General features: G+C 37.6%; 2 protein-coding genes across 2 annotated transcripts; one reads left to right on the top strand and one right to left on the bottom strand.

The window, feature by feature from the left end:
- Positions 1–87: 87 nt before the first annotated feature.
- On the bottom strand, positions 88–10,697 carry LOC111319678 (RCC1 and BTB domain-containing protein 1). Its single transcript, XM_088728873.1, has 14 exons — positions 10,289–10,697; positions 8,035–8,204; positions 7,848–7,941; positions 7,598–7,665; positions 7,085–7,192; positions 6,857–6,999; positions 6,344–6,407; positions 4,838–4,964; positions 4,580–4,635; positions 4,359–4,429; positions 2,671–2,724; positions 2,444–2,541; positions 1,471–1,619; positions 88–1,117 (listed from the first exon to the last, which is right to left on the bottom strand). Exons 1-14 carry the CDS (start codon positions 10,560–10,562, stop codon positions 977–979), a joined length of 1,617 nt encoding a protein of 538 aa, XP_088584999.1. The 5' UTR covers positions 10,563–10,697; the 3' UTR covers positions 88–976.
- A 110-nt stretch (positions 10,698–10,807) lies between these two features.
- Positions 10,808–27,192, top strand: LOC111330909 (cullin-3). The gene is made up of 26 exons (XM_022935899.2): positions 10,808–11,071; positions 13,938–14,047; positions 14,499–14,586; positions 15,158–15,271; positions 15,791–15,862; positions 16,180–16,268; positions 16,739–16,853; positions 17,085–17,138; positions 17,244–17,321; positions 17,630–17,726; positions 18,098–18,249; positions 19,019–19,105; positions 19,233–19,322; positions 19,892–19,960; positions 20,216–20,317; positions 20,435–20,542; positions 20,733–20,857; positions 20,957–21,008; positions 22,364–22,405; positions 22,693–22,794; positions 23,145–23,262; positions 23,711–23,779; positions 23,864–23,936; positions 25,511–25,580; positions 25,677–25,783; positions 26,201–27,192. Exons 1-26 carry the CDS (start codon positions 11,015–11,017, stop codon positions 26,223–26,225), a joined length of 2,265 nt encoding a protein of 754 aa, XP_022791634.2. The 5' UTR covers positions 10,808–11,014; the 3' UTR covers positions 26,226–27,192.
- Positions 27,193–27,897: the final 705 nt, after the last annotated feature.

Below are 27,897 nucleotides of genomic sequence, written 5' to 3'. Positions count from 1 at the left end.
TCCGAAATGTGCACTATGGGAGACTTGTTTCTCTAAACGAAGGATTAAAAATAGTATTTTTGGAAACAAGAGAGAGAGAAAACGTAATTCATTGTCAAACATGTGAACTTTATTGTAGTTATTTTCCATTTTTGATTCACAGTCAATTTATGAACATATTTTGAATACTAATAATTAAATCATTGACCTATCCAGGCACCTGGGTACTTCAAAATTTTACATTAAATACTTTCTTTTTTTTAAATAGTAAATCATTCTTTTCTAAAATCAACAATCCACATCATAATAAATATTTGACACACCTTACTTTCAGTTTTCTGAATGTTTTCTCAAGAAAATACTGATTTGGTGATCGTTAAATGAAGTTTAACAATAAGATCGCACCTGGCTAACGAATGACCCATACAGAAGGAAAACACTGAGTTGAAAATAAAGAATCCACTAGCCTCTTAGCTGAATTTTGCGATTATCACTTTTGAAAAGTCTAGCCAAAGTGTGGAAAAGGGAAAAAAATCTGAAGAGATCCAGAGAACGAATTCAATTTTTTTTTTTTTACACGCAACAGTAGTTTTCAACAAAGAAAAACTGACAGTGGTACAAGGAAGAAATGTGGGGCGTGAGGGGGAGGGGCTAGGGGGAGCCTGCACGCAGGCTTTCATTATCAGCGCTAAAGCAGAAGTGTCTCAAAGTTTCTGGTCTTCGACAAATGGAGACTGCAAGGAGTCAGGCACTAACAATGGTGGCACACCCCTTGCAGACCTCTCGCCGACTCGCTATGCTCCAGGCCTTTGACTTTCTCACGTGCGAAGAAAAAGCTTGTGCGCAACGCCAGTGATAACAGCCTGCATGCAGGCAAACACTGGTTCTCCTGAATGTAACCCCTATACATTATAAATGGCTAGTCAATGTCCCGAACCACCATCAACTATTACAACAGGGAAGCAGTTGATTCTTCTTTTTACTCAAGAGATTAGTGTCAGTACTTAAATGCACCCCTCTGGCCTGCTTTCTTGATAAATTGTTTGACAGTTCCCTCATCAAGATGATTGAAAGCTGTAGTCTGAGTGACAGCTGTCAAGTGATTGATACAAAACTTGAAGCAAAACTCCTCAAGATCCTTAAAGCAAAGATAAAAACAAAAAAAAAATTATATTTGGTTGATTTTGTGAATATGGTGTGATGATTATTTTCTTATGGTAAAACTAGCATTTTTTGTGCCATGACGTTCACACAGCCGTGTTAATTTTCTCCACTCTGAATCATCGTGGAATGACCATGCATTGCGTGACCAGACCACACATTACAGCTGCGCAGGAGATATAACCAATTGTTTATCTGAAAATCTCATACCAGAGGTCACGCTCTCCTAGTGGGCAGAAAAGGAGCGGTGAGTCTTCGTTTTGACCCCTGCAAGGAATTATGGGAGTGTGACCTCTGAATACGAGATTGATAATCCTGTCAAAGTCTTACCGAGGCAAAGCAAACTTCATTTGCTTCGTACTTGATGGCTGCTGCAAGTAACATGGCAGCACTTTCGACAGTAATGCCTTGTTTGATAATCCGTTCGCACTGTAGTTTTAACTGTAACTCGCAATATGAGTTGGCCAAGTCCAAGAGACCTGAAACAACAAGTCAACAAAGAAGCATCACTGGAAGGGAAGATGCTTGTCTGGGAACACATATTGAAGCCATTTTCAATCGAGTGTTGACAGACACCTGCGGTAGTATCCGTTTGCCTAATTTCACTCAATGATTGGTCAAAACAAACTCATGTTCATCTTTCAACCAATCAGATGCAAAACTAAAACTAATCACGACTTGGTCAGCTACATTTTGAGCAGTCTGGTTGATTTTACTTTGAGTTCTCGTTGGTTCCTACGGGTATTTTCATTTTTATTCTAATTGGCTGTTTTAATAATTTTGGTATTGACTTAACAGCACTCAATCGAAAACGTTCTCATGGATTCGCAATTAGGATAGAGAGCACATTTCTATTGGGTTACAAAGTATTACATGGGAGAATAGCCCATTTCCGAATTACCCTTAGCCTCTTTTGCAAAACGAGGCCTAGTGCTCAACCATTCTTGTGAAAGTGAGTTTAATTTGCATGTGAATGAAAACTTATTATCATATGAAAGGATGAGCACCAGGACTCGTTTTGAAAATGAGGCCAAGGGTAATTCGGAAATGGGCTATTGGTTTTCAAGGCACCACTTCACTATGAGCAAAGTCCGGAAAACTTGTACCACCCTGTCAACCAATCCCAGCTCACTCCTGCGCTTCTGCTTTCTCTTTGGCTCCTTTGTGATATTTCCCTTTGTTTCGGTTGTCCATTGTGATTTATTCGGTTTTGGTTTTTCAACGCAATTGAAAAACGCTCGAGGCTGATTGAACCTAAGCCTAACAATGTCTTTAGTTACAGAAAGTCTGACATCACACTCACCAATGGCATCTTCAGGTAACAGATGAACCTGATCAGTGTAGAGATACTCCAAGAAAGCATAATACACAGGATAGCTGAATTGTGTGATTTCTATCACGCTAAAAACACAACAAAAAAAATATCTGAGCCTGACATCAATTATTGGCTTATAACCAATTAGCTAGTGTGCTTCATTTTATAACATTTCAAACAAATCAAGGAAACAATAAAAACTGCTTTGAACTGACCTTTTTTCATCTTCTCCCCAGTGCGCCTGGAACATGCTGCGAAAGTATTCACACCTGTTTAGAGAATAAGTGAATAAAGTGGGGTAAGTTTGTAGATGTAATAGGTCTACATGCTGTACATACGTACATACCTATGTTTATCATATAAGGGGCAAAATTACTGAATTGTGATTGGTCAAGACAGAGGGCATTTTTTCTTAATTTTTGCAATTGCCCCGGGCAAAATTACTTGAAAATGATTGGCTGAAAATCGCTTAGCAATGGCTGCCAAGGTAAAGAAATTTCTGTTTGTTTTGTAACAATGGCGTCCCGTTTTGCGCGAGATCAGTAAGAAAACATTTTGCCCCTTATATCATAAACAAGTAATCACATGGTTCCTTGTAAAATTAAGGATTAATATCACTTGTGTTTTCGGAAGTTGCAGAAATTGCCCTCGTCGTTGCACGACTCGGGCAATTTCAGCAACTTCCGAAAACACGCGTGATATTAATCCTTAATTTTACTCGGCCCCATGCGATTACCTATACTAATTGACCACTCCCCATGGGGGCTTTTCAAGGCCAATTCCCACCCAGCAACCACCCCAAGGGAGGACATCCAGCACACAGTAATCTTGTGCGTGGGAAATTAACGTCTCCTACCCCTAACCCTGTAGGAGATGGGACCTCCATTTATTCATCCCTATCCAAGAAGACTAGAGTATCTAACCATTTCTTGATATAGAAAGGCAGCATGTTCGTCTCACTTGTTTTAAGACCTTGAGTGTAGGTCCGGCCGGGGCTTGAACCCTCGACCTCCTGCACAACAGTACAGTGCTCTATCCATCAAGCTAACTGGGAGGTACATCTGTCCACTTTGGAAAAGCTTGGATGAAAAAATTCTGAGGACAGCCAAAATTGGACAAGCAAGTAGTCCTCTTACTAATAAATTAAATGGCTAATCAGTTGTAATTGGGCATTTAACTGTCTGATTAAGGATTAATTTAGATAATTTGAAACTATCCAAATTATTCATTAATTGGACAATTTTAAAAAATTAAAGAATACTAGCTATGCTGACAATTTCCAATTAACTTCCAGCTATACAATTATTAAAGAAACTGTGGTGCTACATCGATGGGGAAGTATAACAAGATGATTTAGTTTTATCAAACAAGTTGATGTAAATTAGCCACTGTAAAGAGTTTCTAAGCTGATGTTTTGAGAGTTAGCACTTTCCTCTGACAATAACAACCAAATTATTTTGTTAAGAGAATAGTTTCTTTTGATTAAACAATAGTCCACAAGGCTGGCACTCAATTTTAGCTTTGGTTTTCTTAATATGTACCCCTCTTTTGACTTCATCATTTATGGAATTCTCAAATAAGTGATGAAGAAATATGTATGACTTTTTGACCAAAGTTTTTTTTTTTTCAGTTTAGCTAGTCGAATAATGTTAATATCAAAGACGCCATAACAGGACCACCACCCTTAACAATTGTTACAAGTAACTGGTAACATTTTTCTCTTGCGTACACCCTCATTTGCCCTCTTGTCTGTGCATGCCAGTCTAAATCACATGAAGCTCTCCAGGGCCCCTCTGAATATCAGCCTTGTTGCTGAATGGGCCACCCTGGCTAAATAAAGTCTACCTACCTACCTACCTACCTAAGGTCCTTTAATTAACCAGCAGACATGAACCACCATTACCTTATTTTGAGCATGGATTTGTGCACATAAACTGATTTTCCATCAATCATAAATGTTAGATCACTTGTTTCCTGTTACAAGTAGATGAAAAAGTTAAACTGACAAATTTGATGAGGTTAAAGCTAAAACTTCCAAAACAATGAATAAAATAAAAAAAACAACACAAGCTAATATTTCAAAAGTTTGTGGAGTACGACACCCATGGCATTCTAAAAGACTACCTGATCATTAAATGCATCTCTAACACTCTGTTCAACTCGCTTTTCCTGAACCTGATCTGAAAAATAACAAGGGAAAAACAATAATAGTAGCCGCCATGATTCACATCCCATGATTCACATCCCATGATTATTGAATTCATCTCCTGGAAACAAAAATGACTCCAATTACAGTTTTATGGCATTGTGACTTGTCATCCTACAAATAAACTCCAAATTACAGTTACTAGTAATAGTTTATGCAGCTGACTCATTACTAACCAACAATAAGAGGTCTTGCCATTGACGGCGGGGAGGAAAAACATGCAAAGGTGGTATCAACCCTAGTATACTTTGTTTCCATAGGACTCGTAACAGCCTGCCCTCGACACTGACCCCACATATAGACCTACAAAACAGTAAAAATTGGTTTTTTTAAAGATTATTCAGATATTAACCATTGAAAAATAATTTACAACCTAAAAACTGTTTTGACTTGAAAGCTTCCTATTTTCAAGGGACTCTGTTCTTGGCAGCATAAGGCAGAAGGTTCCATTTGACCGTAAAGCCACCAATTGAGAAGGATCAGAAGACAGATTTGTAACATTGTTGTACAAAGAATACTTTCAAACATTATATGACTTTTTGTTTTCTTAAAATGTAGCCTTGTTTTGTTTTGATTGCGTGATTATAAATATCCTTTTTTGGCTAGCCGCACAAAGAGTTGTTTCAGTTTAGTTTCCTTTACATCATAGAAGTATATTAGGCCTTTTTTCATGCAAACATTTTAGTTTTAAGTAATTGTTCCTGGAGCAATGAGGAGTTTTACAGGAGTCTTTCACAGTTTTTTCATAACTTGGAGTTTTCTCATCCCCAGAGTCAAGATCAGACTAAGTCACAATCGTTAAGTTTCTATTAGTTTTTAGTTGTGTTTTCTGTTGTCATATTTGTAATTTAGCAAGTTTCCTTAGCTTAGACAAACTGTGCATTCCTTTCTTGTTTTCGCTGCAAGTGGTGTAACAGGTCGGCTAGCCTGTTAACATGATTTAGTCCAATAAACTTGTGTAAGAGTCTCCTGTCCGTCCTGTACTTCACTGTGGTTGACCTGGCGAACCCAATTACACTGCACCCCGTGGCTGCCGTGCTGGGAACACAACGAGGTTCTTACCAAGCAACCCCAAAATCCTACCAGAGAGGGCTTTGAGCTGCAACTATTCTTGTGGCCATAATGATTTCTGACACTTCCAAATCCTGCAGGACCCTGCCATGTGAATTCTGACACAACCATCTGTTCTTGGACACCTCTGTCTGATTTAGAGCACTACCTTCTGATTTTGGATGCTTCAGTGTCCAATTTTGGATGCCACTATCTGTTTTTAGACATCTCCATGTAATTCCAGACACAATTATTTGATTTCAGACATTTTGTTGATCTTGCAGACATTTCTGTCTGATTTCAGGTGTTACACTTTTGTCTCATTCATTTCACCTCTGTCCATTTTTGGACTCCTTTGTTCCCTTTTGGACCCTGTTGTCTGTTTTGTACTCACTTTTACTTGATTTCAAATGCTCATCAGAGTTCCAACAAATCTGTCAGAAAATGATTTTTTTCTAGAAACTACAATAAAATTTCTATCTACCATTCAATCAATCTATGTCAACAACTGGTAATAATTGAAAAAGTTGAGCATGGAGTCCTGCCATAATCTAATGATTCACGAGTAGAAAGACCTTATGAACTAATAAAGTGATTGCACAATGGGTGTTCTTACATAAAACAGTACATACCTTTCCTGCAGCTGTCATGGCGGCTGATAAGTGACTGTAATGACAAGCAGCTACTTCAACAAACCTGGCAAGTGTCAATAATTAAAATTATTACACGACTCGGGCAGTCAGAGGGCCAATAACTAAAATCAACCAATCAAAATGCTCTATTGCCAGTCCAATATTCTCTAAGTATTGGACGAGCACTGTCCCGAATGGTCCTGAATGATACCGCACTTGTGTCCCTTTGAACTTCAGTCATGTAATAAATCTCTTATTAACCAAGCTTGCTCGGGACCATACTGGAAGAATATCGACCCTCGGTCTTTTTGGTACAGACCTCGCTGCGCTCGGTCCATACTGTCAAGACCTCGGGCCGATATTCTCTCAGTACGGCCCTCACGCTTGGTTAATAAGATATATATAAAAGCATTTGAATCATCAATCTAGAGTCCAGAACATTAACCACTGGGTCAACACATCTCATAAATAACCAGTCATAAGAGAAATACTTTAGAAAACATGATTATATACCTTCCTTTATCAAGCCCTATCTTGGTTGGTGTGACTAAGTGTGCTTTGTTCCCTGTTCCAAGCTGTCCATATGAGTTAGCCCCCCAGGTATACAGACATCCAGCATCTGATAAAGCCAGTGAGTGGGCATAACCACAAACAATCTAAAAATTAAATAATTTTATTAGACAATTCAAGTTTGTGATCTATTTTATCATCATTTATTGTTCAACTTATGTTCATTCATACTTGTGTTGTGATTGTTCCAACAAGTCCAATAACTTTGCATGGTGTCAGCTGATTAGCATTGTTACCAACTCCTAACTGGCCATTGCCATTGTAACCCCAAGCAAACAGCTGCAATGAAAACGATCAAACCTACAATATAAGTAAGGGCTAATCAACTTAGTTGATAAAACCAAATTATCAATAGATAGATAGATAGATAAATCGTTTATTAAAAAGAAACACCTGGCAGTCCAAAGACTGAATTACCTGTACAATATACAAGAAATAAAATTCATAGTTAAAATAGTTTGAAAATCTTCATAATAAAAATATACAAATCTAGTAAAAACGTTTCACTTATTATAGTTTTATCAAATTTGATATGTACTCTGTATATTTGCTGAAAATGGTAATGAAAATGAAAATATGTGTACCATCCCAAATGATCTCGCAGATAAGCCGCACCTACAATTTTGATCACAAATTTTTGGAAAAAAGGTGCGGCTTATCCCCAAGTCTTTACGGTACTCTTACCTCTCCAGCATCTGACAAAGCCATAGAAGACGTCTGACCACAAGCAATTACACTTATCTTTTTTGTTCCTGCATAAAAAAAGAAACCATAGAACCTAAAAGGTATATGATTTTACTACTTGCTTTATGACTAACAGTCACAGGTCACCAAGTTGGCACCTCACATTGTAAATTTGGCTCCTGAATTTATTTTACCAGCTATGGCAACCTAAAATTAACAGCTTGGAGCAGTGTATAGACCACTTACTGACCTATTATTGCTGAATTTATTTTCCTGGGCACAGTCTGATTGTTTGTGTTTCCAGTACCTATCTGTCCACAGTTGTTGTATCCCCAGGCAAACACCTGTCAAAAAATTTGACACAGAAGTAATCATGAGTGAAATCCGAAAAACATAAGGAACTAATGGCTACAAAGAAGAGATAATTCTTTTCCTACCTCCCCTTCCACAGTGAGTGCAAGAGAGTGATGACTGCCACAAGCCACCTGAAAAACTTTTTTCATATGAAGTCCCGAACTAACAGGTGATGGGATCAAACCTTGGTTTGTGTTTCCATTTCCAAGCTGACCATAGCCATTGTGACCCCAAGTGAATACCTCACCTGATTCTAAAAACAACATGAAGAGATCACAACAACATGAAGAGATCACGTATCGGCAAATTTTGAAACCCACCAGTAACATTTGATGTTGTAGTCTTGTAGTCTGATAGTCCTAGTGGGATTTGTAATGAGGACTTTTTTAATCACAGACATTTTGACACCCTTAGGGAAGAAGTCATCATCAGAGGTCATCATCAGGACCTGATGATCACTTCTCTTCAGGATATCAAAACATCACTCACTACCACCAACAACAGTCTTTCTCAGACCTTCTCTCTCCTGGAAGATCAGACAACAAGATAATATCACAGATCTTCTTGAGGGTCATTTAACTTTTAATGAAAGTGAGGCATAAAAATTCTAATGATCAAAGTTTCTCCAAGTTTATAGATAGGGATAGGTTTAGCTGGTTACAAGTTCATGGCTTTGGGATGTTTCATAAAGACAAACATTGACCAACCATTTTCCAACTAGTTCAATTCACCACGAGGTATTTTGGGGAGTTGCCCATTGCAAAGCACATTTTCCAGGAAAGATTCCCCTTGATTTGTATTATTGCTAACAGTCTAACTTGCTTATTTGAATATCATAGCATGGGATATTTATAGTTAAAATATTAGTCTTTTTGGGTTTTCCTGGATGATTTTCCAATTTCATTAAAGATCTGGATAGTGTTATTGTAGAGAAAGAAATCAGTACATTTTTTTTAAAGAGTAATAGGTGGTTTGCGACCAATCTCTAGAGACACAGGTAACAATGGTGAAAGGAACAAATGCTGGTGGATGAACAAAAGGAGCCAATGAGATATCTGTTGCTTACGTCAACCAACATGGATGCGGTGACGTAATGTGCAAACCACCTATTAACCCAAGCGAGTTTGAAAATTTAACAAAAACTGATTTGAGATCCGAGGCACATAGTATCTTTGTTAGTGAATATGTATAATTGACATGTATATTAAAATATGCTGAAAACAAATAACACTCTCTGGTTACATTTGGCCACCAAACGGAATAATTGTTTTATTTAAAAAAAGCTCCCCCAAGATGTTAGACAAATCTTCTCGACTTTATTTTGTAAGAAGAAACCGGATGTTACAATGTACATATATTAGATTATGGTATATGGGCTCATATACCATAATGGCTAAGCCAATAAAAAGTCTTGAATTGCATTATCCAATTAACCAGTTTTTAATAAATAAATATATCTCATTAGACATTTTGTTGTTTAACATCGCTGATTAATATATGGCTGTGTCTCACAAGGACTGGGAACTACCGGATTCACGAATTTGATTGGCTGAAATCAATATTGAAAGCGGTCTAGATTTTCCCATCTAGACCGGCATCTAGACCGGTCTAGAAAATAAAGGTACAAAGAATATAAAAAATTAGCATATAGGACAGCCATATAATAAACATCTTATTAACCGAGCAAGGTCGGTCTGTAATGGGAGAATCTTGACCTCGGTCACTGGTACAGACCTCACTGGGTTCGGTCTGTACTGGCGACCTCGGTCAAGATCTTCCCATACAGACCTCCTGCTCGGTTAATAAGAACTCAGTATTTTTATGAGTTGTGCCGTATTTTGACGAGCCTGTAGAGCGAGTCAAAATACAAATAACAAGTAAAAATATTCAGCGATACTACACAACAAAATGTCTTATAAGTTATTTATTATCCAACACAACAAATTGTTATTTCAGTGCGGGCGAATTTCGCGGATATTTATTTACGGGGAGTGCGTGACAGAAGCGAAGCGGAACGGAATTGGCGCGTTGTTGTGTAGCTGTATCTATTTTCTTGGTTGTCTAACTGTTTTTCTTCGTTCGATTCATCTCATAAACTTGGATCTATATTTGCCACCCATTTTGACTCTTCGTCGTCGGAAATATAATTCAAATTGTCCGCCACTTTTTTTTTTCCGTAACTTCAATCTAATTCTTCGCTTGCGCGATGAGAGAAAACCTGTCTAACCGGTTCTCTGGAGTACAAATACCGCGTGATAGTTGTACTCGTCTATGGCGTTATTCGCACTCCACGCAGTGTAGTTGGATAATAACTAATTTGTACTTTGTGTTAGCTACCTGTCACTGCAAGGACGTGCGGACCACTGCCATACGCTAAGGACACCACATTCTTTTTACACAATGCATCCACTTTCCTGGGATGAAGACAACTCTGAGCATCTCCGACTCCAAGACAACTGCTTCCATTTGATCCTAGCGCGAACACATCATCGTCTTTGGTGACAACAATTGCTTCATTTCCTGCACTTCCAAAAACACACGCTATTCTTATAGCTACTAGAAACTCTTCATTCAGAAGACTGAAAATAGGCCACCTCTCAAGTTCTTGCATATCGATCCCTGTTATTTGATAGAAATATATATATTTGTACCATTAAAAGAAGAACATGTTGCATTAAAACCGGCAGAACCCCCCTAGTTAAACAGTGGGATAAAATTTTTGCACAATTCCGCTCAAACCGCAAAGCTAAGAATCCAAGCCTTGTTTTCCTTAGCTGCCAAGCCTCTGATAGCGCAAGCGCAGGAGAGATGCATGACGTTGTTCTAAATGCATTGTGGGTTATATCTATGGCTCTGGCTAGTTCCCTTCTAAAGAGTAATATGGAGGATGTCCTCTGAGTGAGTTGGGAATAATGAAATTGCAAGGGAAAATGATACGTTAACGCTTTACGTTTCGATGTTTGAACACTATATTTTCTAAATCAACGAATAACGTCGATATTTTGGATAATTTGGTCAAAGAAAGAAAAGGTTTTGTACGATAGGGAGTCGCCAGTTTCCGACATGAGTCTACGATCTGGGAAGAAAGATTCAACAAAGATGAGGATTCGGGCTTTTCCGGTAAGCGAGAGCTTCACCAGAGTTAGAAATGCCGTAGTTCAGGATTTCAGCGTTGTTTCAATCGGCAATGTTGCCTCAAATGTTTATCCACATTTAGTGGGAATTGCAGAACCAAGATAATGTGGCCCTATGCCCAGCAGGCCGAATTTGGAGATTTGTGATACGATTTGCTCCCAAGTCAAACTTAAATTCTGGAGAAGTCAAGCTAAAATATCTGGTCTCGAATTAGTCACTTGTCGCAGTTTTGGTGAATCGTTTAGTTCTATGAGCGAAAGCGGGTTAATTTGCAATTGGATGACACGTACTTTGCCTCAAATTTAAGCTTGCGGAAGTACAGTTTGTATGGGTATTGCATTTTTTAGGTCGTAGTTCTTATAATTCGCTTTTGTCATCCTTGTTCTCTGTTATCAACCCAACCTATTATGCCTTAGGCTACACAGTCTTGAAATCAAAGCTTGTACATGTGCTTTATTTTTCAGGTTGTGTCTCCTTATTCGCTTTTATTATTTTGTTTGCTGCCACAAACCTAACGTTAAATTTGGATGCCCAATTATGCGTTGGGATTTTTGTGTACTCCACTTACATTTTGACCCCATTATGCATAGTAAGATTTTATACTGTAAAAATTACAACCTACATCTGTATGAAAATAGCGGATGGAAAAATAGCGAGGAATCCGTGTCTTGCCTTTTGGTGTGTTTACCTACTCTCCTGCATCTGTTAATTGGTTAACTTGGTTAGGCAGGGGACATTAGAGAACACACTCATGAGATTACTGTGATGTGGTCTGGCCTGTTCACTGGGAATAGGGGAGGAGGGGGCGTCTTCAAATAAGTTTCCTTCGACTGTTTGTAAACTGCTGATGCAGTCCAGCCAAAGTACCCCGAAAAGTGTTGTGATGCACATTTGATCATATCCACTTGTTAATTTGTGCAATATAAATGTTAAATTATTATTATTATTATTATTATTATTATTATTATTATTGTATGCAATCTCTGATGCAACTTAGTCTTAGAGCACCATGCTTGCTTTCTTAGTTTTAGTTCTATTTTTGGCAAGCAAAGACAGGAAAATACAATCTTTGAACAGCAAAATTTAATTTACAACTTTTTAAACCAACCTGTTGTGGGTTCTTCCACCAGGAAAACCTGAGGGTTTAGATTTCAATCGAAAGCTGTCTTTCTCATAGATGCAGGGAACTTTATCAATATCTCTGCATCATACCTGAGTGGTTTGTGTGATCCCAAGTTTGTGTGAACAGTTTGCAATCAAAATTGAGACACCAGGCAGATTTAGATTGTAAAATGGTCAGCAAAAAGTGATGATGCTAATAACTATTTTTTTTTACAGTGAGACCAATCGAGTAGATTATTATTCAGTATGGTCCATATGTATTTAAAGTAAATTATTAATCCTTTCAAAAGAGAAATAACTGAATTGAAAATATCGTAAGACAAATTTTTCTTTTGGAAGTGTTATTTACCAGGATGATGAACCATAGCCTATTTTATAGTCAGTAATCATGTTATAATTCTACTGTTTTTTCCCTCTGTAGTGTATTCTTGAGCATTAAGTTTAATTGGTTTACAGAAATTGACATACCGTACCTAACTTTCTCAAGTCTATTAGATGATTTTTTTCATTAGTACCATCTTTAAAATCAAATAGGGAAACAAGCTGATGTTTCAAGTGGAGATCCAGTGATATCAAATTTTTTCTGTTTTTATTTTCTCTAAGTTATTTTGAGAAACAATTCTATTTTTAGATTTCAGTTTTTGGTAATTTGATTTTTGTGTATAATTTATATAGATATTTTTAGACTACTTATTCATTGATTTTCCTTTTTTTCCATTTCCCCTTTTATTAATTGATTTTCCTTTTACACATTTTACTTTTAATTCGAGCACCAAAATTTTAGGGTTAAATCAAACACCCCTAATTGATTTGTTTGTATTACCATTATTCATTATATGGCTGTGTCTCACAAGGACTGGGAACTACCAAATTCACGAATTTGATTGGCTGAAATCAATATTGAAAGCGGTCTAGATTTTCCCATCTAGACCGGTCTAGATGGAAAAAAGGTACAAAGAATATAAAAAATTGGCTTATAAGACACAGCCATATAATAAACATCTTATTAACTGAGCTAGGTTGGTCTGTATGGGAGAACCTTTACCTCGGTCGCTGGTACAGACCTCACTGTGTTTGGTCTGTACTGGCGACCTTGGTCAAGATTCTCCCGTACAGACCTTCCGCTCTGTTAATAAGAACTAAGCATGACAAATTATGGAAGTTGTGAAGTTAAATTACGTGTTGGTCACGTCTGGAGGTAGAAGTAATGTTTACAATAGATCTTTCTCCACATTGCTGTATTTTTTACCCTCCAACTCACAATGTGTAAAATAATCTCTAAGACAATGATTAATTATTGTTTAAAGTGTATTTGTGAGTTTCTTCTTGAATTTTGGTCTTCTCTTTGGTAATTCTTGTATTGATATGAGAAAGTGTGGATATTCTTTATAGCACCTACTTTCTCTAGAACATAGCATGATGGATTGGTGATATTTTTTAATTTCTCTAACCACACTTATCTCCCTTTTTTACCATACAAACTTTTAGGTAAAGGAGTTGTAGTTTTCTATTTCACAGTAATCACCTAGACTTGCTTTCTTATTGGAAACAAGATTGAAAAAGAATAACTTGTTTTTCTTTTTTCATCAAAGGAAACTTATAAAACTGAAATGTCTCAAAAATATATTATTCAAGAAGACCTTTGTCTTGACACAGATTAATTCAATTTCTATCCTAGCTTTGGGATTGTCTTGACACAGATTTTTTTCCCCTTTCTCTCTTTATATAGATGACTATGGATGACAAGTATGTCGAAGACATCTGGAACTTGCTGAAGAATGCCATCCAAGAAATTCAGAAAAAAAACAATAGTGGCCTTAGTTTTGAGGAACTCTATAGGTGATATTTTTCTATTCAATGGTTAACTTATTTCTGTTTTTTCAGTCTCTTCTAATTAGGCCGAATATCCTTTGTAGAGAATCTGCCTAACATAAGTTATGTTTAAAGATGCAGTCAACAAAAATGCCATGGATGCAGTGCAAAAATTTCTTTTCAATTGTTAATGTTTTGACAATTGGTAGACAAATAATTATTACAGTGAAGGAAATATAGTTAAGATTTTTTATTTCTTATTTCAAACTTTCTGAGTTTGAAATACCAATTTGAATTCCAGTTCTTAATTAATTTATCCAACAGCCTTTGCAATCTCATCAATTGAAAATAAAGTTAATGACCCAGTAAAGAGTATGTATTAAGATTTTTGGGAGTGAAAAGAGGTTAATATCTCTTTATACATGGGAAAGTGTTTTTGAGTTTGTATGTTAAAAGGTAGCCTTGATTTATTGAACAGGAATGCTTATACTATGGTCTTGCACAAACATGGAGAGCGGTTATACTCTGGACTCAAACAAGTTGTGACAGAGCATCTGGTTGAAAAGGTAGCAAACGTGCACTTTCTCTGGTTATAGTTTACTGTGTTGGGTTCTTATTTGGTATTTTTCCAAACTATTGACAAATAATTATATCAGTAAGTAACTCACTTAGGTTTACTAATGGGTTTTGCCAAACTGTTGAGGGAACTTGATAGAAAATGGGGGCTTTAAAAAGGAGTATAAAGAAGAGTACTTTATAGGGGGTTAGAAAGACTCAGGGCTAGTTATTTACACCAGGTCTAACCCTTGTTGTGGTTTTATGAATGCAGTGGGCCTTAGGAAATTTATATTAAAGATTTGATGTAGTTAAATAAATCTCCTTCTGTTATTAGCTTTCAGCCCTCTTGACACTGTTTGCAAAAATAAATGTTTAGATTAAGAGGTTCAGCTAAATTGAAGATGGCTTAGCATGCAGTTTTGTTAAACAAGAGCCAAACTTTGTTTAAATAATTGGCCCTTAGTTGTTTCATGGTGTTGGGGAATGGATGGTATTTGGGGTTTTTAACTACCTGGCTAATGTACTTAATTTAAGCAAGTTTCTCACTTACCTTTCTCTGTTTTATCCTATTACTTTAAGATACGTAAGGATGTTGTGGTTTCACTCAACAACAATTTTCTGGACACATTGAATGCAGCTTGGAATGACCATCAGACTTCTATGGTGATGATCAGAGATATTCTCATGTACATGGTATGTCAACCCACATGATGTCTTTGTATTTTATGACAACAGCATGTGATGAGTGTTCCTTAAGACAGTAGCAAGTCTCTCTATGAGACTTTCTAGGATCAACCTAAACAAATGATGAAACAGATTTTCTTAGTAAACATGGCATGATTAAGGTAAAAGGGAGCAGAGCAGTTGGTTGTTCACAGGGATCATTTAAGGAGGTGAACTGCAGGCAGCCAGGCACAAATCCTGTGAGTGGTAACATGAAGGACTTCAACCTAAGGGATTACAGTCTCAACATTTGGCCACTCTGGCTTTACTTTTGTTGGCTTTATTCTATATTAAATAACTGATTAGTTAAGTAACACTGATAGCCAATGCGTAAATGTTAAAGCCATATGATTTTCTTTATAAATTTGCTCCCAAAATGTTTTACCTTCAACAATTTTTTTCACACCTTTGTGGAACACACAAATGTCTGGCTGGAAGTTTTAGTGCTTTCTCAAATAATTTTTTTCAACTCTATGATTACTTCCACAGGATAGAGTCTATGTTCAACAAAATGGTGTTGATAACGTCTACAACTTAGGATTGATCCTTTTCCGTGACTTGGTGAGTTTCTGTGTTGGGTAGTTAAATTTGTCAGTTTACAAAGGCAAGGTAATTATTACATTCTACTTTAAGTCATTCTTTTGAGGCATGTCAATGTAAATAACATTTAACAGTTCTTTTTGTGAATACTGCCAGTTGATTGCCAGATCATTTAGTCATTAAGTAGTTTATCATTAACATCTTATTTTCAGAATTTACCTGCGTGGTAAATTTGTTTGTATCAACATCACATTGACAATGAACTAACAGTTTGTTTACCACGGTTTCTTGTAGCTATTATCCATCTTAAACTACCTTTTTTTACCTTTTTTTTTAAGGTGGTGAGGTATGGAAATATCAGAGATCATTTGTGTCAAACGTTACTCACACTGGTCAGAAGGGAAAGGAAAGGAGAAGTTGTTGACAGGTAGATAGACAATTTTGAATGATAATACTTGTAACTGTCAGAAGATATTAAATACAATTATTTATTATCCAACCATGCTTCGTAGAATACAAATAACGCGCAAGACAGGTACAAATGTCATGCCATATTTGTACTCCAGAAATATCTGTGAAATTCACCCGCACTGAAATAACAATTTGATGTGTTGGATAATAAGTCTCTTATTAGACGTTTTGTTGTGTAATATATCGCAGAGTGTTTTTACTCATTGTTTATTTTGACTCCTCTTATGGGCTCATAAAAATACTCAGCGATACTACACAACAAAACGTCTAAAATATATGCATTGGATGCCCCAGGGAGTTGTGGACTAATCCTTCTCTTGTCAAACTGTTTACATTATTTGTTGTCATTGTTTCGCCACTTAACTTTTTGTTTTGCTCTTTTTTGAAATTATCACTTATCTTGTTTTACCCTGTTTCATTGGCTAGGATGGCCATTAGAAATGCTTGTCAGATGTTGATGATCCTGGGTATTGACACAAGAAGTGTGTATGAGGAGGATTTTGAGAAGCCATTCCTTGAAGAGTCTGCAGAATTCTACAAGGTATAAACTTTCTAGCAGTACCTGAGTTTGTGAGCATTCATGCAGTAGACTTACTCAGCTTTGCCTTAGTCTTCTTGTTATCATAGGAAGTGATTCATGGAATATTCTGAAATGTGGACTGTTACTTCTTACCTTTGATTTTAAAATTCATATCAAAACCAACTTTTAGATTGCATAATGTAGGTGCTATTCATGCATTTATTGCATTTTTGGTTGATCTCTCCCCAACAGTTGGAAGGTCAAAAGTTCCTAGCAGAAAACAGTGCATCTGTTTATATTCAGAAGGTGTGTCCCTTTGATGGATCCATTTTTATTAGTTATTACATTGGATCACGTCTTTGTTGCAATGATTTTGTTGAGTGGTGACTGACTTTAGGGCTCCTTTATCAGGTTGAAACCAGAATTAATGAAGAATCAGAACGGGCCAAACATTACTTGGATCCTACTACAGAAGAACCTATTGTTAAGGTAGTGAAGCATGTCGAGTTTTGATCATAGAAATGAAAACAAGGGGTGTATGGGAGAAAGCTTAAGTGATTTTTAATGAACTGCTCGACTCTCCTTGCAGGTTGTCTAGTCTTCTCTAATAAAACAGCAGTGGAAGTAGGTGTCACCTTAAAAGTCACTTGGGGGCCCTTTTTTCGAGTAGCCCCTCCAATGATACATTTGAGAAAGAAACAACTATATACTCCTTGGGAATATGGAATTGGTATCTTTTCCTTTTTAGATGTAATTTGGTTTATTTGTTTGTTTGGAAAATGATTATTCTCCAACAGGTTGTGGAGGAGGAGCTAATACGCAAGCACATGAAAACAGTAGTGGAAATGGAGAACTCTGGTGTTATCCATATGCTAAAACACAACAAAATAGAAGGTTTGTGTGCTATATACTATTGCAATTTTCTCATTATAGCAGCATGGAGAGTTTCCTTAAAGCAATAGAGAGCCTTTGAGCAATGATTTGCTATCATACACAAACACTACAACATTTCTTTTGAATGGAAAATGGACAGGAGAAGATTAGGGAGATGAGCACTGACTGAAGGTGACAAACTTGAAAACTAAATATTATTAAGATTCCCAATCTCAAATCTGGCTCATGTAATTTTCTACTTATTTTTGTCATGTTTGCTCTTCTGATGATACACTGCTGGCAGGTTTTTTTTTTTTTCTGAGTCAGAAAGGCTAACAAGATACCTCACATATAAAGTATGGTAATGGAATATATTATTGTTTATATTTCAGACCTGGCAAGGATGTACCGCCTGTTTGTGAGAGTTAAGGAAGGGTTGAAGACTGTGTGTGATTGCATGAGGGGATACTTGCGTGAACAGGGCAAAGCTCTTGTTGTTGAAGAAGAAGGGGAAAGTGGTAAAAATCCCATCGCATACATTCAGGTACAAGATTCAATGGGAACATATTGAGTTTATGAATGAATTAGTGCCAGCTATGTGATGCTGTTAAGGAGGGGTTTTCTTTAACATCTCAGCAAGTTTCAAAAAGGAGCAGTCAGTTGCTATACACTGAATGCAAATGCGGCATCCAATTTGAATTGCTATTGTTCAGAACTCACTAACTTCTCACACATGTGATAATCCTTTTGTGTTTCCATGTGAAGATGAGGCTAGCGAGTCCAGAACCATGGCAATTGAAATTGGATGCCATATTTGCATTCAGTGTAAAGGCACATTATCTATCTCCACGAGCTCTTGTTGCTGATCTTAGCAGTATGCTGGATGCTTGAAACTTGAACCTTGTATATGGCCTACACTGTAGCCCACTGTTGAGTTCTCTGTAGCTCAGTTGGTTGAGCATCCAACAGTAAAACAGGATATTCTGAGGCTTGAGTCCTTCTGGCAGATAATTTCTTTGTCCCGTATTAACAACAGTGATTGTCTAACTTCTGTAGAGAAAATGCACAATGTTCACAACTATCACCAACACATAAAATGTTAAATAGAATTAAGGTAAATAAGTCTGACTTTAGAAGGAGTAAATTAAAGAGTTTTTTATCATGCTTGTGAGAAAACCTCATCCCCCAGCTATCTTGTCATGACTTGTTATTGACAGGAAAATATTTAATACTATCTTGTCATTGGCTCCACTCACATCTCTTTTCTTTGCTTTTGCTTTGTTTTGTTTTTGTTTTATTTTTTAATATTTCAGAGCCTACTTGAGTTAAAAGACAGATTTGACCATTTCCTGAACAATTCATTCAATAATGACAAATTATTCAAGCAAGCCATATCTTCTGTAAGTTTAGAAGCTATCAGTTTATTTGTGAGCTTGGTTTGGAGTGTGAATGCTGAGCACTACGTAATACTTGCAACCACCGAAAAAAATACAACTACTACAACATCCTCTTCTTTCTCATTTGTAGGAATTTGAACACTTCCTCAATCTCAATGGAAAATCCCCTGAGTTTTTGTCACTCTTTATTGATGACAAGCTGAAGAAAGGAGTAAAGGGGGTAAGTTTTTTAACAAATGGTAAACACCACAGCGTACACTATTGAGTTATGGATGCACGCGGGAGGTTGCTAAGCACGAAAGAAGCGTAAGAGTCGCTCGAGGCGATAGCCGAGAGCGACTCTTACGCTTCTTTCGTGCTTAGCAAACCTCCCAAGTGCATCCATAACTCAATAGTGTACGCTGTGGTGTTTACCATTTGTTTTATAACATAACATTGATACATTGTAGCTAAAGAGTTCCCATTTATTTAACAAATCTTACGCGACCAGAAAAAACAAGCGCACGCGGAAAAATAGTCTTTGCATTTGCTCACGTCAGCAGCGTACACCCATGGGCAAATGGGGAACGCTAAATTGACCAATCAGAGCGCGCGCTTTACTTTGGTTATGTTATAAATTCATTTCATTACTTTGTTATCACTTTCAAATGCCTTCCATGTTTTTTTCTGGTCCAAAGCAGCTATATTCTGTACTACATTTAGATATAGGTTGTTTGTCGTATTCATAAAACTGAGACTTAAAGTAAACTTCCAATTCTATTCAATGGGCTTCTCATTAACTTATTTCAGCTTTCTGAACAAGAAGTGGAAACAGTGTTGGACAAGTGCATGGTGTTGTTCAGATTTCTTCAAGAAAAGGTAACAGAACTTAGTCCTCAAGTACTGCAATCTTGCTTTCTTTCAATGCAGAAATTTAGGTGAGCATCTTAAACTCGACTCAATTCCAGACCCTTCTTGATAAAAGGTTATTGGATGGTGACTTATCTCAATCAAAACATTAGAACAAAGTTGACTTGACAACCTTAAAGCCTTTTTTGTATAGTTATTGTTTGTTAAATAATTTTGAAGATTCCAGTGGAAAGGCTATCACATAACAAGGAATTGTTTCTTTAGGATGTTTTTGAACGGTATTACAAGCAACATTTGGCCAAAAGACTTCTTCTCGGAAAGAGCATTTCAGATGACTCAGAGAAAAACATGATTTCGAAGCTGAAGGTTAGTCAATAGTCAAGAAGTGCTGTATAAACTTGACAGTTACAGTGATGCATCGATAATCAATACTCCAGTTTCTGTAAACGCTGAATGAAACAGCATATGTATCTTTCTTTTCAGACCGAGTGTGGTTGTCAATTTACATCCAAGCTGGAGGGCATGTTTAAAGACATGACACTGTCACATTCAACCAATGAGGAATTTAGAAATCACATTTCCAACAATCAGGTAAATAATAGAATACTTCCCTTTTTTGTGAAAACAAGTCATAACAAGAATTACAATTGTAACAGTAGTGATGATCCTAATGAAGTTGATAATGAGAGTGACGACGATGACGACATGATGGTTGAAGTTATCTCTACAATGGAACTTGTGTTGTAAATTATAAGTTGGATGTATTTTGGTTATCTTTTAGATCAATCTGATGGGTGTGGACCTTGTGGTGCGAGTCCTCACAACAGGGTTCTGGCCGACACAGTCCTCCTCACCAAAATGTACAATTCCTCCCCAGGCCCAGAATGCCTTTGACTGCTTTAAAAGGTGAGAGAAATGACAAACTGAAGTCAGAGTTGCACTAAAATCGAAGACCATTGGCAGTGAATGTTAATTCATGTACCCCTTGTGTGTTTTACTATACAGGTTCTATTTAGGGAATCACAGTGGAAGACAGCTGACTCTTCAACCACAGCTGGTAACAACTGTTTTATCACCATAGATAATAGGTCCTTATCCAGTGAAGTGAAGTCATCAGTGTCTTCTATTAAAAACAATAAAAAAAATCTTATTAAATAAGTGCTCTTTTCAAGGAACCAAGCCACCCGGTTTTTGGTGGTTTTTTTTTTTTTTTTTTTTCCTTTTTTTAACTAAGGCGTGGAAAACTACTTTGGTGTTAGGGCAATACGGGATGTTGGTTTGCTGAGATGAGAAGACTCAGATATGATAAGAGTAAAGTAAATAGGTGTCAAGGTGTTTAAAGTTGAAGGAAATTTACATGGAGTAGACTGTAAGATCATTGTTCTTTGGCTCGGAATTTTTTCCAGAGGTAATTGGTGAATTAGTAAGAGCAAGAATAGTCCATTTTACAGTTGTGTGCTTGGTTGCCAAGCCTTTGAATGGGAGTGAGGCTAGAGATGACCTTGTTATGATACAAACCTTGCTGCCTTTCAAATGTAAATCACTTCGTTATCATGCTAAGTAGATACAGGTCTCTATCACAACAAGGTCATCTTTAGCCTCACTCTGAATCAAAGGCTTGGCAACTAAGTACACAACTGTAAAATGGCCTATTGTTGAGTTCAAGATCGCTATGAGTAAGGAATGGTACCTTTTTAACAGCCTTAAAGTGCACCTTAACCCCAAAATTTTTTTTCCGCTTAACGAAATAAGTGTATTTTTTTTTTTGGAGTATTTCTGTGCAAAAAATTTTTTATTTGCTCAAATGTTCAATTTTCTGTGCCCAGTCAAAATACGAAAAATCGGCCGCCATCTTGCCCCACGACCGAGTTTAAAGAGGAATTGCTCTAGCGAGTAATGTGACGTCAAATCGAGAACACAAAAGTCTGCATTTCACACATTTTCACTTCAGTTTGGGAAGGTTGTAGTCGATATTGTCCGAAAATATGCCGACTAAGTGTGTTGTAGGAGGATGTAGCAACGTGCGAAATTTGCAAGAGGGTATCGCGCTTCATACATTCCTCATACAACACACCTAGTCGGCATATTTCGGACAATATCGACGACAACCTTCCCAAACAAGTGAAAATGTGTGAAATGCAGACTTTCGTGCTCTCGATTTGACGTCACATTACCCGCTAGAGCCATTCCTCTTTAAACTCGGCCGTGAGGCAAGATGGCGGCCGATTTTCCGTATTTTGACTGGGCACAGAAAATTAAAGATTTGAGCAAATTAAAAAATTTTTGCACAGAAATACTCCAAAAAATAAGCTTATTTCGTTAAGGGAAAAAATATTTTTGGGTTTAGGTGCACTTTAAGTTGACATGTGTTGGTAGTGATACGATGTGATGCGAGATGTTTCTTGTTAACAGGGAACGGCTGAGTTGAATGCGACATTTCCACCATCCAAGAAAGTGAGTATCTCGTTTTGAAGACCAGTGATTTTGAAAAATATATTGATCTTTTAACGTTGATGTTAGGAGATTATTGTTCTTCAAACTGATTTCAGCGCAGTTACTTTGTTTTCAATGTGTTTTACTTCAGTTTTTGTTTAAATTGCGGTTTGTAACTTACCATGTTTCTACCGCGCGTTAAGTTATCTGTGTCTTTTTATATATGCTATACAATTGATCTGGCTTACCATCATTTTACCTACATTTTCGAAAGATTCTCTGAGTAATATGCCTTAATTTACTATTAGGAGGGTGGTCCCACGGAGACACGTCGACACATTTTCCAGGTCTCCTCGTATCAAATGTGTCTGCTAATGCTTTTCAACATTCAAGAACGGTGGACATATGAGGTGGGTATACATGACATATAAGGAAGTTTCTCCATCAGCAAATGAATAGGGGGGGGGGGGTGGGTAAGTTTCTAAAGAAACTGTGGAGCTGTGTCGGTGGGAGAGTATAACAAGATCATTTGGTTTTATCAACTAAGGTGATAATGTAAATTGGCCACCGTAAAAAGTTTGAAAGCTGGCGTTTCGACCGTTAGCCCTTCGTCAGAGCGTCAATCAGCAGTTGTATTAGTAGACAGGAGCTTGTGAAGGGAGCATGGGGTGACAAAGCAGTACAAACAGCCGCGTCCAGTTCTCTAGTGCCGTCCCTAATTATTATCACATGTGCACAAGTTTGTCTTTTTTCGTCGTAGGAAATAAGTCAGCATACAGAAATTCCAGAAAGAGATTTAAACCGAGCGTTGCAGTCATTAGCGTGTGGGAAAGCGACACAGCGGGTTCTAACTAAAGATCCCAAAGGAAGAGACATATGTGAGTAGAAGAGTTGTAGAGCCGGCGGAACGCTTCACGCTTCTACTCCTAAATACCAGACCTGAGGTGCTACGACCACCGTCAACCATAAGTCGTAAAAAATGGCAGAAAAATATTAGCCTTGAGGCGTGATAATTGACAAATTTTAACCTTTAGTCGATGAAAAAAATTTAACGTAAGAAATTTTAAGTGAAATGGAAAGAAATTGACCTTAAGCCGTAAAAGCCATCACCCCATTGGGATCCTCTGGTACTAACTGAGCTAGGAAGCTGAATGTTGGTTTTTTTGTTCGTTGTTTGTCCGTCTGTTACCGGTTCTTATTTTACTTATTTATTTTATTTTATTTTTTCGTGGCCTTATTGTCTTTGATGAATACAGCTGCAGTTTAGCTGTGAACATCAACTCTGTTGTGATGATGATTGATGAGTGGTCATGTTGTTCTTTCCAGCACCAACGGATATGTTCTCAGTGAATGAACAATTTACGTCCAAATTACACAGAGTAAAGATACAGACAGGTACAGTTCAGTGACCTCTCCTGAACCCTCTTCTTTTCCTTACAAAGAAACCGTTGTCGAGCTTTTCTTTTTCTCTTTGTGCAGTTCTCGCCAAAGGTGAAATGGAACCCGAAAGAAAAGAAACCAGAAATAAAGTGGATGAAGACAGAAAACATGAGTATCCTTTAACCGCCTAACCCCTAATCTCTTTAAAAATTACAGCTGAATCAATCATCAAGGTCATGAGAATATAGGATATGATCGCCAACCAAAGAATTGTTGGTTAAACAAATCTTCCGTAACAGTACCAGGGGAAATGTCAAGAGGACAGGGTGGATATATATCTTATTAACCAAGCGCGAGGGCCGTACCGGGAGAATATCGGCCCGAGGTCTTGACAGTACGGACCGAGCACAGCGAGGTCCGTACAAAAAAGACCGAAGGCCGATATTCTTCCAGTACGGTCCCGAGCAAGCTTAGTTAATAAGAGATTTATTATACAACTGAAGTTCAAAGGGACGCAGATGCGGTGTCATTCAGGACCATTCGGGACAGTGCCCGGTCCAATACTGAGAGAATATTGACCGGCAATAAAACATTTTGATTGGTTGATTTTAGTTATTGGCCCTCTGACTGCCCGCGTCGTGTAATAAAATATCATACCGATGGTTGGGTGTTAAGGGTTAAGATCAGCTCTTTGTATTCTGTCTTTGTTACTGCGCAGCGAGCCAGCTGCAACATATTCAGGATTAAGAAGAATATAATGGGGGTGCGAATTCTCGAATTCATCACTTTTTACCAGAGTGCATCACTTTTTTCCAGAATGCATTGCATTTAATCAGAGTGCACTGCGCCACGTTTTTTGTGTTTATTGTATTGCGTTACATAGCGTTACTACTGCAAGGACATTTCCTGTGTGTACTCAATCGTGTTGTAAATTCACTTTCTTAAGTAAAGGGAAATTAACTAATAGCGAATATTGTATCGTAAATCTACTATCTGGATCACTGAATGAAGGACAGTTGGAACAGAGCAATGAAAGGAGTCACTTGATCTTGCGTGAAGTAACACGCCGGGAGGCCGGAAAGCAGAAGAGTTGTTGATAGGCTTGTGCGACTCCTGGCATTTGCTAGCGCTTTTAAATCTTCTGCCCTCAAAGTTAAGCTCGTATTAGGATATCTGTTAATGACTCTCCTTTACGATGTGATAATATTTAATAAGGGTTAGTTTCAAGATGTCATTTTCCCATCTGCATGGTCTTGAGGTTTGGCAAAGCCGGATGAGCTTGTGTTACAGAAGGCGATATTTTTCTTCTGTGCGCGCGCTGTTTTCTGTGTTTTTAAGTAGACTTTCTTTCCTGCAGAAAATAACGTCAGAGATACGTTTTTCAAAACCTCCATCTAGGTAGCCTCAATAATTTTTGACACCACCCTCCCCCCCTTAGAAAAAAATCGGTAGCCAGTGGACTAACAAATCCCTCAATCCAGTGCTCGGACAGAATATCATTTGTGGGGAGAAGGGTGCTCTTAGAAAACACCCCCCGATTTGGAACGCGCAGTTAGATGAATCGCTGCTTAAACTATGTCACTATTAACACCCTAGTATTGTGCGTATTTACGGAGTTGCGCTTGGATCGAACGCATACTTCTGCGTTTTCAAATGATTCCGCGCTTGACGAAGACCACAAATCTGTTAGATCTTGTAGTATTCTTAGCAATGATATGCAGAGTTTATTTCCTTAATTAGCAACAGAATTGAAGCAGCTATTGTTCGAATAATGAAGGCACGGAAGAAGAGACCGCATAATCTCCTTGTAGCAGAGGTTTGTAATACGAGGCCTTTTTTATAGTAATGGATAAGATTTCCCCCTGACTTTATAGAATTCCTGTGAACTCATGTTTGTGTTTATTGTGAGTAGGTAACAGAACAGCTCAAAGCTCGATTCATGCCCAGTCCACAAGTTATTAAGAAGAGAATTGAAGGTTTGATTGAAAGGGAATACTTAGCCAGGACCCCTGAGGACAGGTTAGTGACATCAACCTATAGTATTCGTCGTAGTACTCCTAAATTAAACTACAAGTTAGCAAAACAGTTAAAATCAAAACGAGATCCTACAGAAGGACAGAAGAAGGCGTAATGCCTTAATCCGTGTCCTATGGCTTTGGGTTGTACTTGTAATTAGAACACATACGTATGATGCACGATCCTCGCAGTAGAGAGGATTAGAACACAGTTTTGCGTTTGTGGCCTTAAGCTGTTTACAACGTTTAACTCTCAAGGTTAGGGGAGGGGTGCATTTTAGAGTTATTTGCCCAATACGAATTGCCTTCCTCCTTTTAAACTAAAGGTCTTTATGTGGCCACTTAAGAAAATTTAGTGTGATCTTTTGCGGCGGTGGCGGAAACCTCAAAATAATGCATTCCTTCCTGGTTTTTCTAACAGGAAAGTCTACGTTTACGTTGCGTAAGAAGGATTATCACCAATCGAACTCAGACCTAACAATCAGACGCTACTCGGAACGCAAACAAGCTGCTACTGTAACTCAAAGGTTTAACTTACTCTCTATAATTCCTTGGACATGAACAAGCTCGCGTTAAAATGGATTTGTCTGCCTGTGGACAGCTGCCGTTCCCATACACGTTTTTTTCTTTTCAGTCATGGTTTTAAGTTCTCAGAAAGTTTTGAGGAAATTTTTGAAAACGTAAGGTATCGTATTATTATGGAGGTTTTGCACAGCAGCCATGTTGGATGGCAGGAACAATGAAAATATTTTGCATAAGAAAGAATATTTTTTCCCATGGGTAAAATAATCTATTGTTCCTGCCATCCAACATGGCTGCTGTGCAAAACCTCTATTGACGTAATAAAACGGTTCTATTCTGTAATGTGGGAAAAAAGGAAAGAAGCAGAAGTACGTGAAATGGCGTCACGCCATTTGGATGAAGTGTCATGCAGCATATTACATGACTTGATTATGACGTGGTCACAACAACTGAGGAGAAAGCCTGTATGTTTGACCTGCTCAAGTAGTTAGAGATGAATTTGGTGAAATCTTTCAAGAAAAGTCTCACCGGAAGGTGATGTTTGACTGTGGCTTTGGGGCATCCAACTAGAAACATGTCAGCCTTAAGAAACAGTAGCGCTTCTACGTCATCAATTGCTTGTAATGGAGTTTAGAACATTTTAAATGATGTTGCACGAGCCTCGCGTGGAACTCGTCTAGCGTGCAGATTTCTGAGGAACAAATGCATTTTGGGAAAATTGGACGGCCTAAGCCGTTCCGTTAAAGCAAACAGATTGGCTTTTGTTGAACTTTTATTTTGTAAAAATTGCGCGCTGGGTAATTTTTCCAGTGCTGTTGTAGACAATGATTATGTGTAAGTCATGTAAAATTCTTAGGTAAAGAATAAACTATTCAGTTTATGAAGAAAATAGCGAGGAATCCGTGTCTTGCCTTTTGGTGTTTACCTACTCTCAAATTGACCAACGCTAACACGGGCATTTTTTAGGAGAGCTCTAAATGATTACCGATGGTTTCAACGCATCAAAATTGATGCCAGATATGTCCTTGACTGATCAAATTCTAGTGACGTGAGATTTCCAATGATTTATCCATCAAGAACTAAACGGTAACTAAATTTCTCTTCCTCTAATTCTCTTCTTTTTCAATCGCTCTTCCCCAATTTTATTTGCTCTCCCTTTATCACTCTTTCCCCCTTTTCTCTCTCTCTCTTTCCATGGCTCCTTACCTTGAATTCTCTTTGCCTATCTTTCTCACTTTGTCACCCTGTCCCTCTCCATTTCTCGTTTTACTTCCATTTTTCCTCTTTCTAACTGTCCAGGAAATAAATTATTTCTTGATACTTAAATTCTAAAAAAATAACATTAAGGGACAGGTCCATCTTAACTTGCACAGAATTTCATAACTCCAAGGAGAAACACAGATAAGTGATAAAGGTAATTTCCCCTCCACGGTGAATTGTGAAAATTAGACAGTAAGCACAAAGTAATTAGACAATAAGCACAAAGACAGAACCATTTTCATAACCCAGCCATTCATGCTTACTTGACTGGTGGAATCGAGCCCCCTCCATTCAGCTTAGTGCTTCAAGTGTAGATTTGGTTCAAAATGGCCCTTG

This window comes from Stylophora pistillata, chromosome 7, assembly GCF_964205215.1.
Source record: "Stylophora pistillata chromosome 7, jaStyPist1.2, whole genome shotgun sequence".
NCBI classification, from domain to species: Eukaryota; Metazoa; Cnidaria; class Anthozoa; order Scleractinia; family Pocilloporidae; genus Stylophora; species Stylophora pistillata.
The sequence above is the reverse complement of the archived record's forward strand: the minus strand, read 5'-3'. Positions and strand labels throughout refer to the sequence as shown.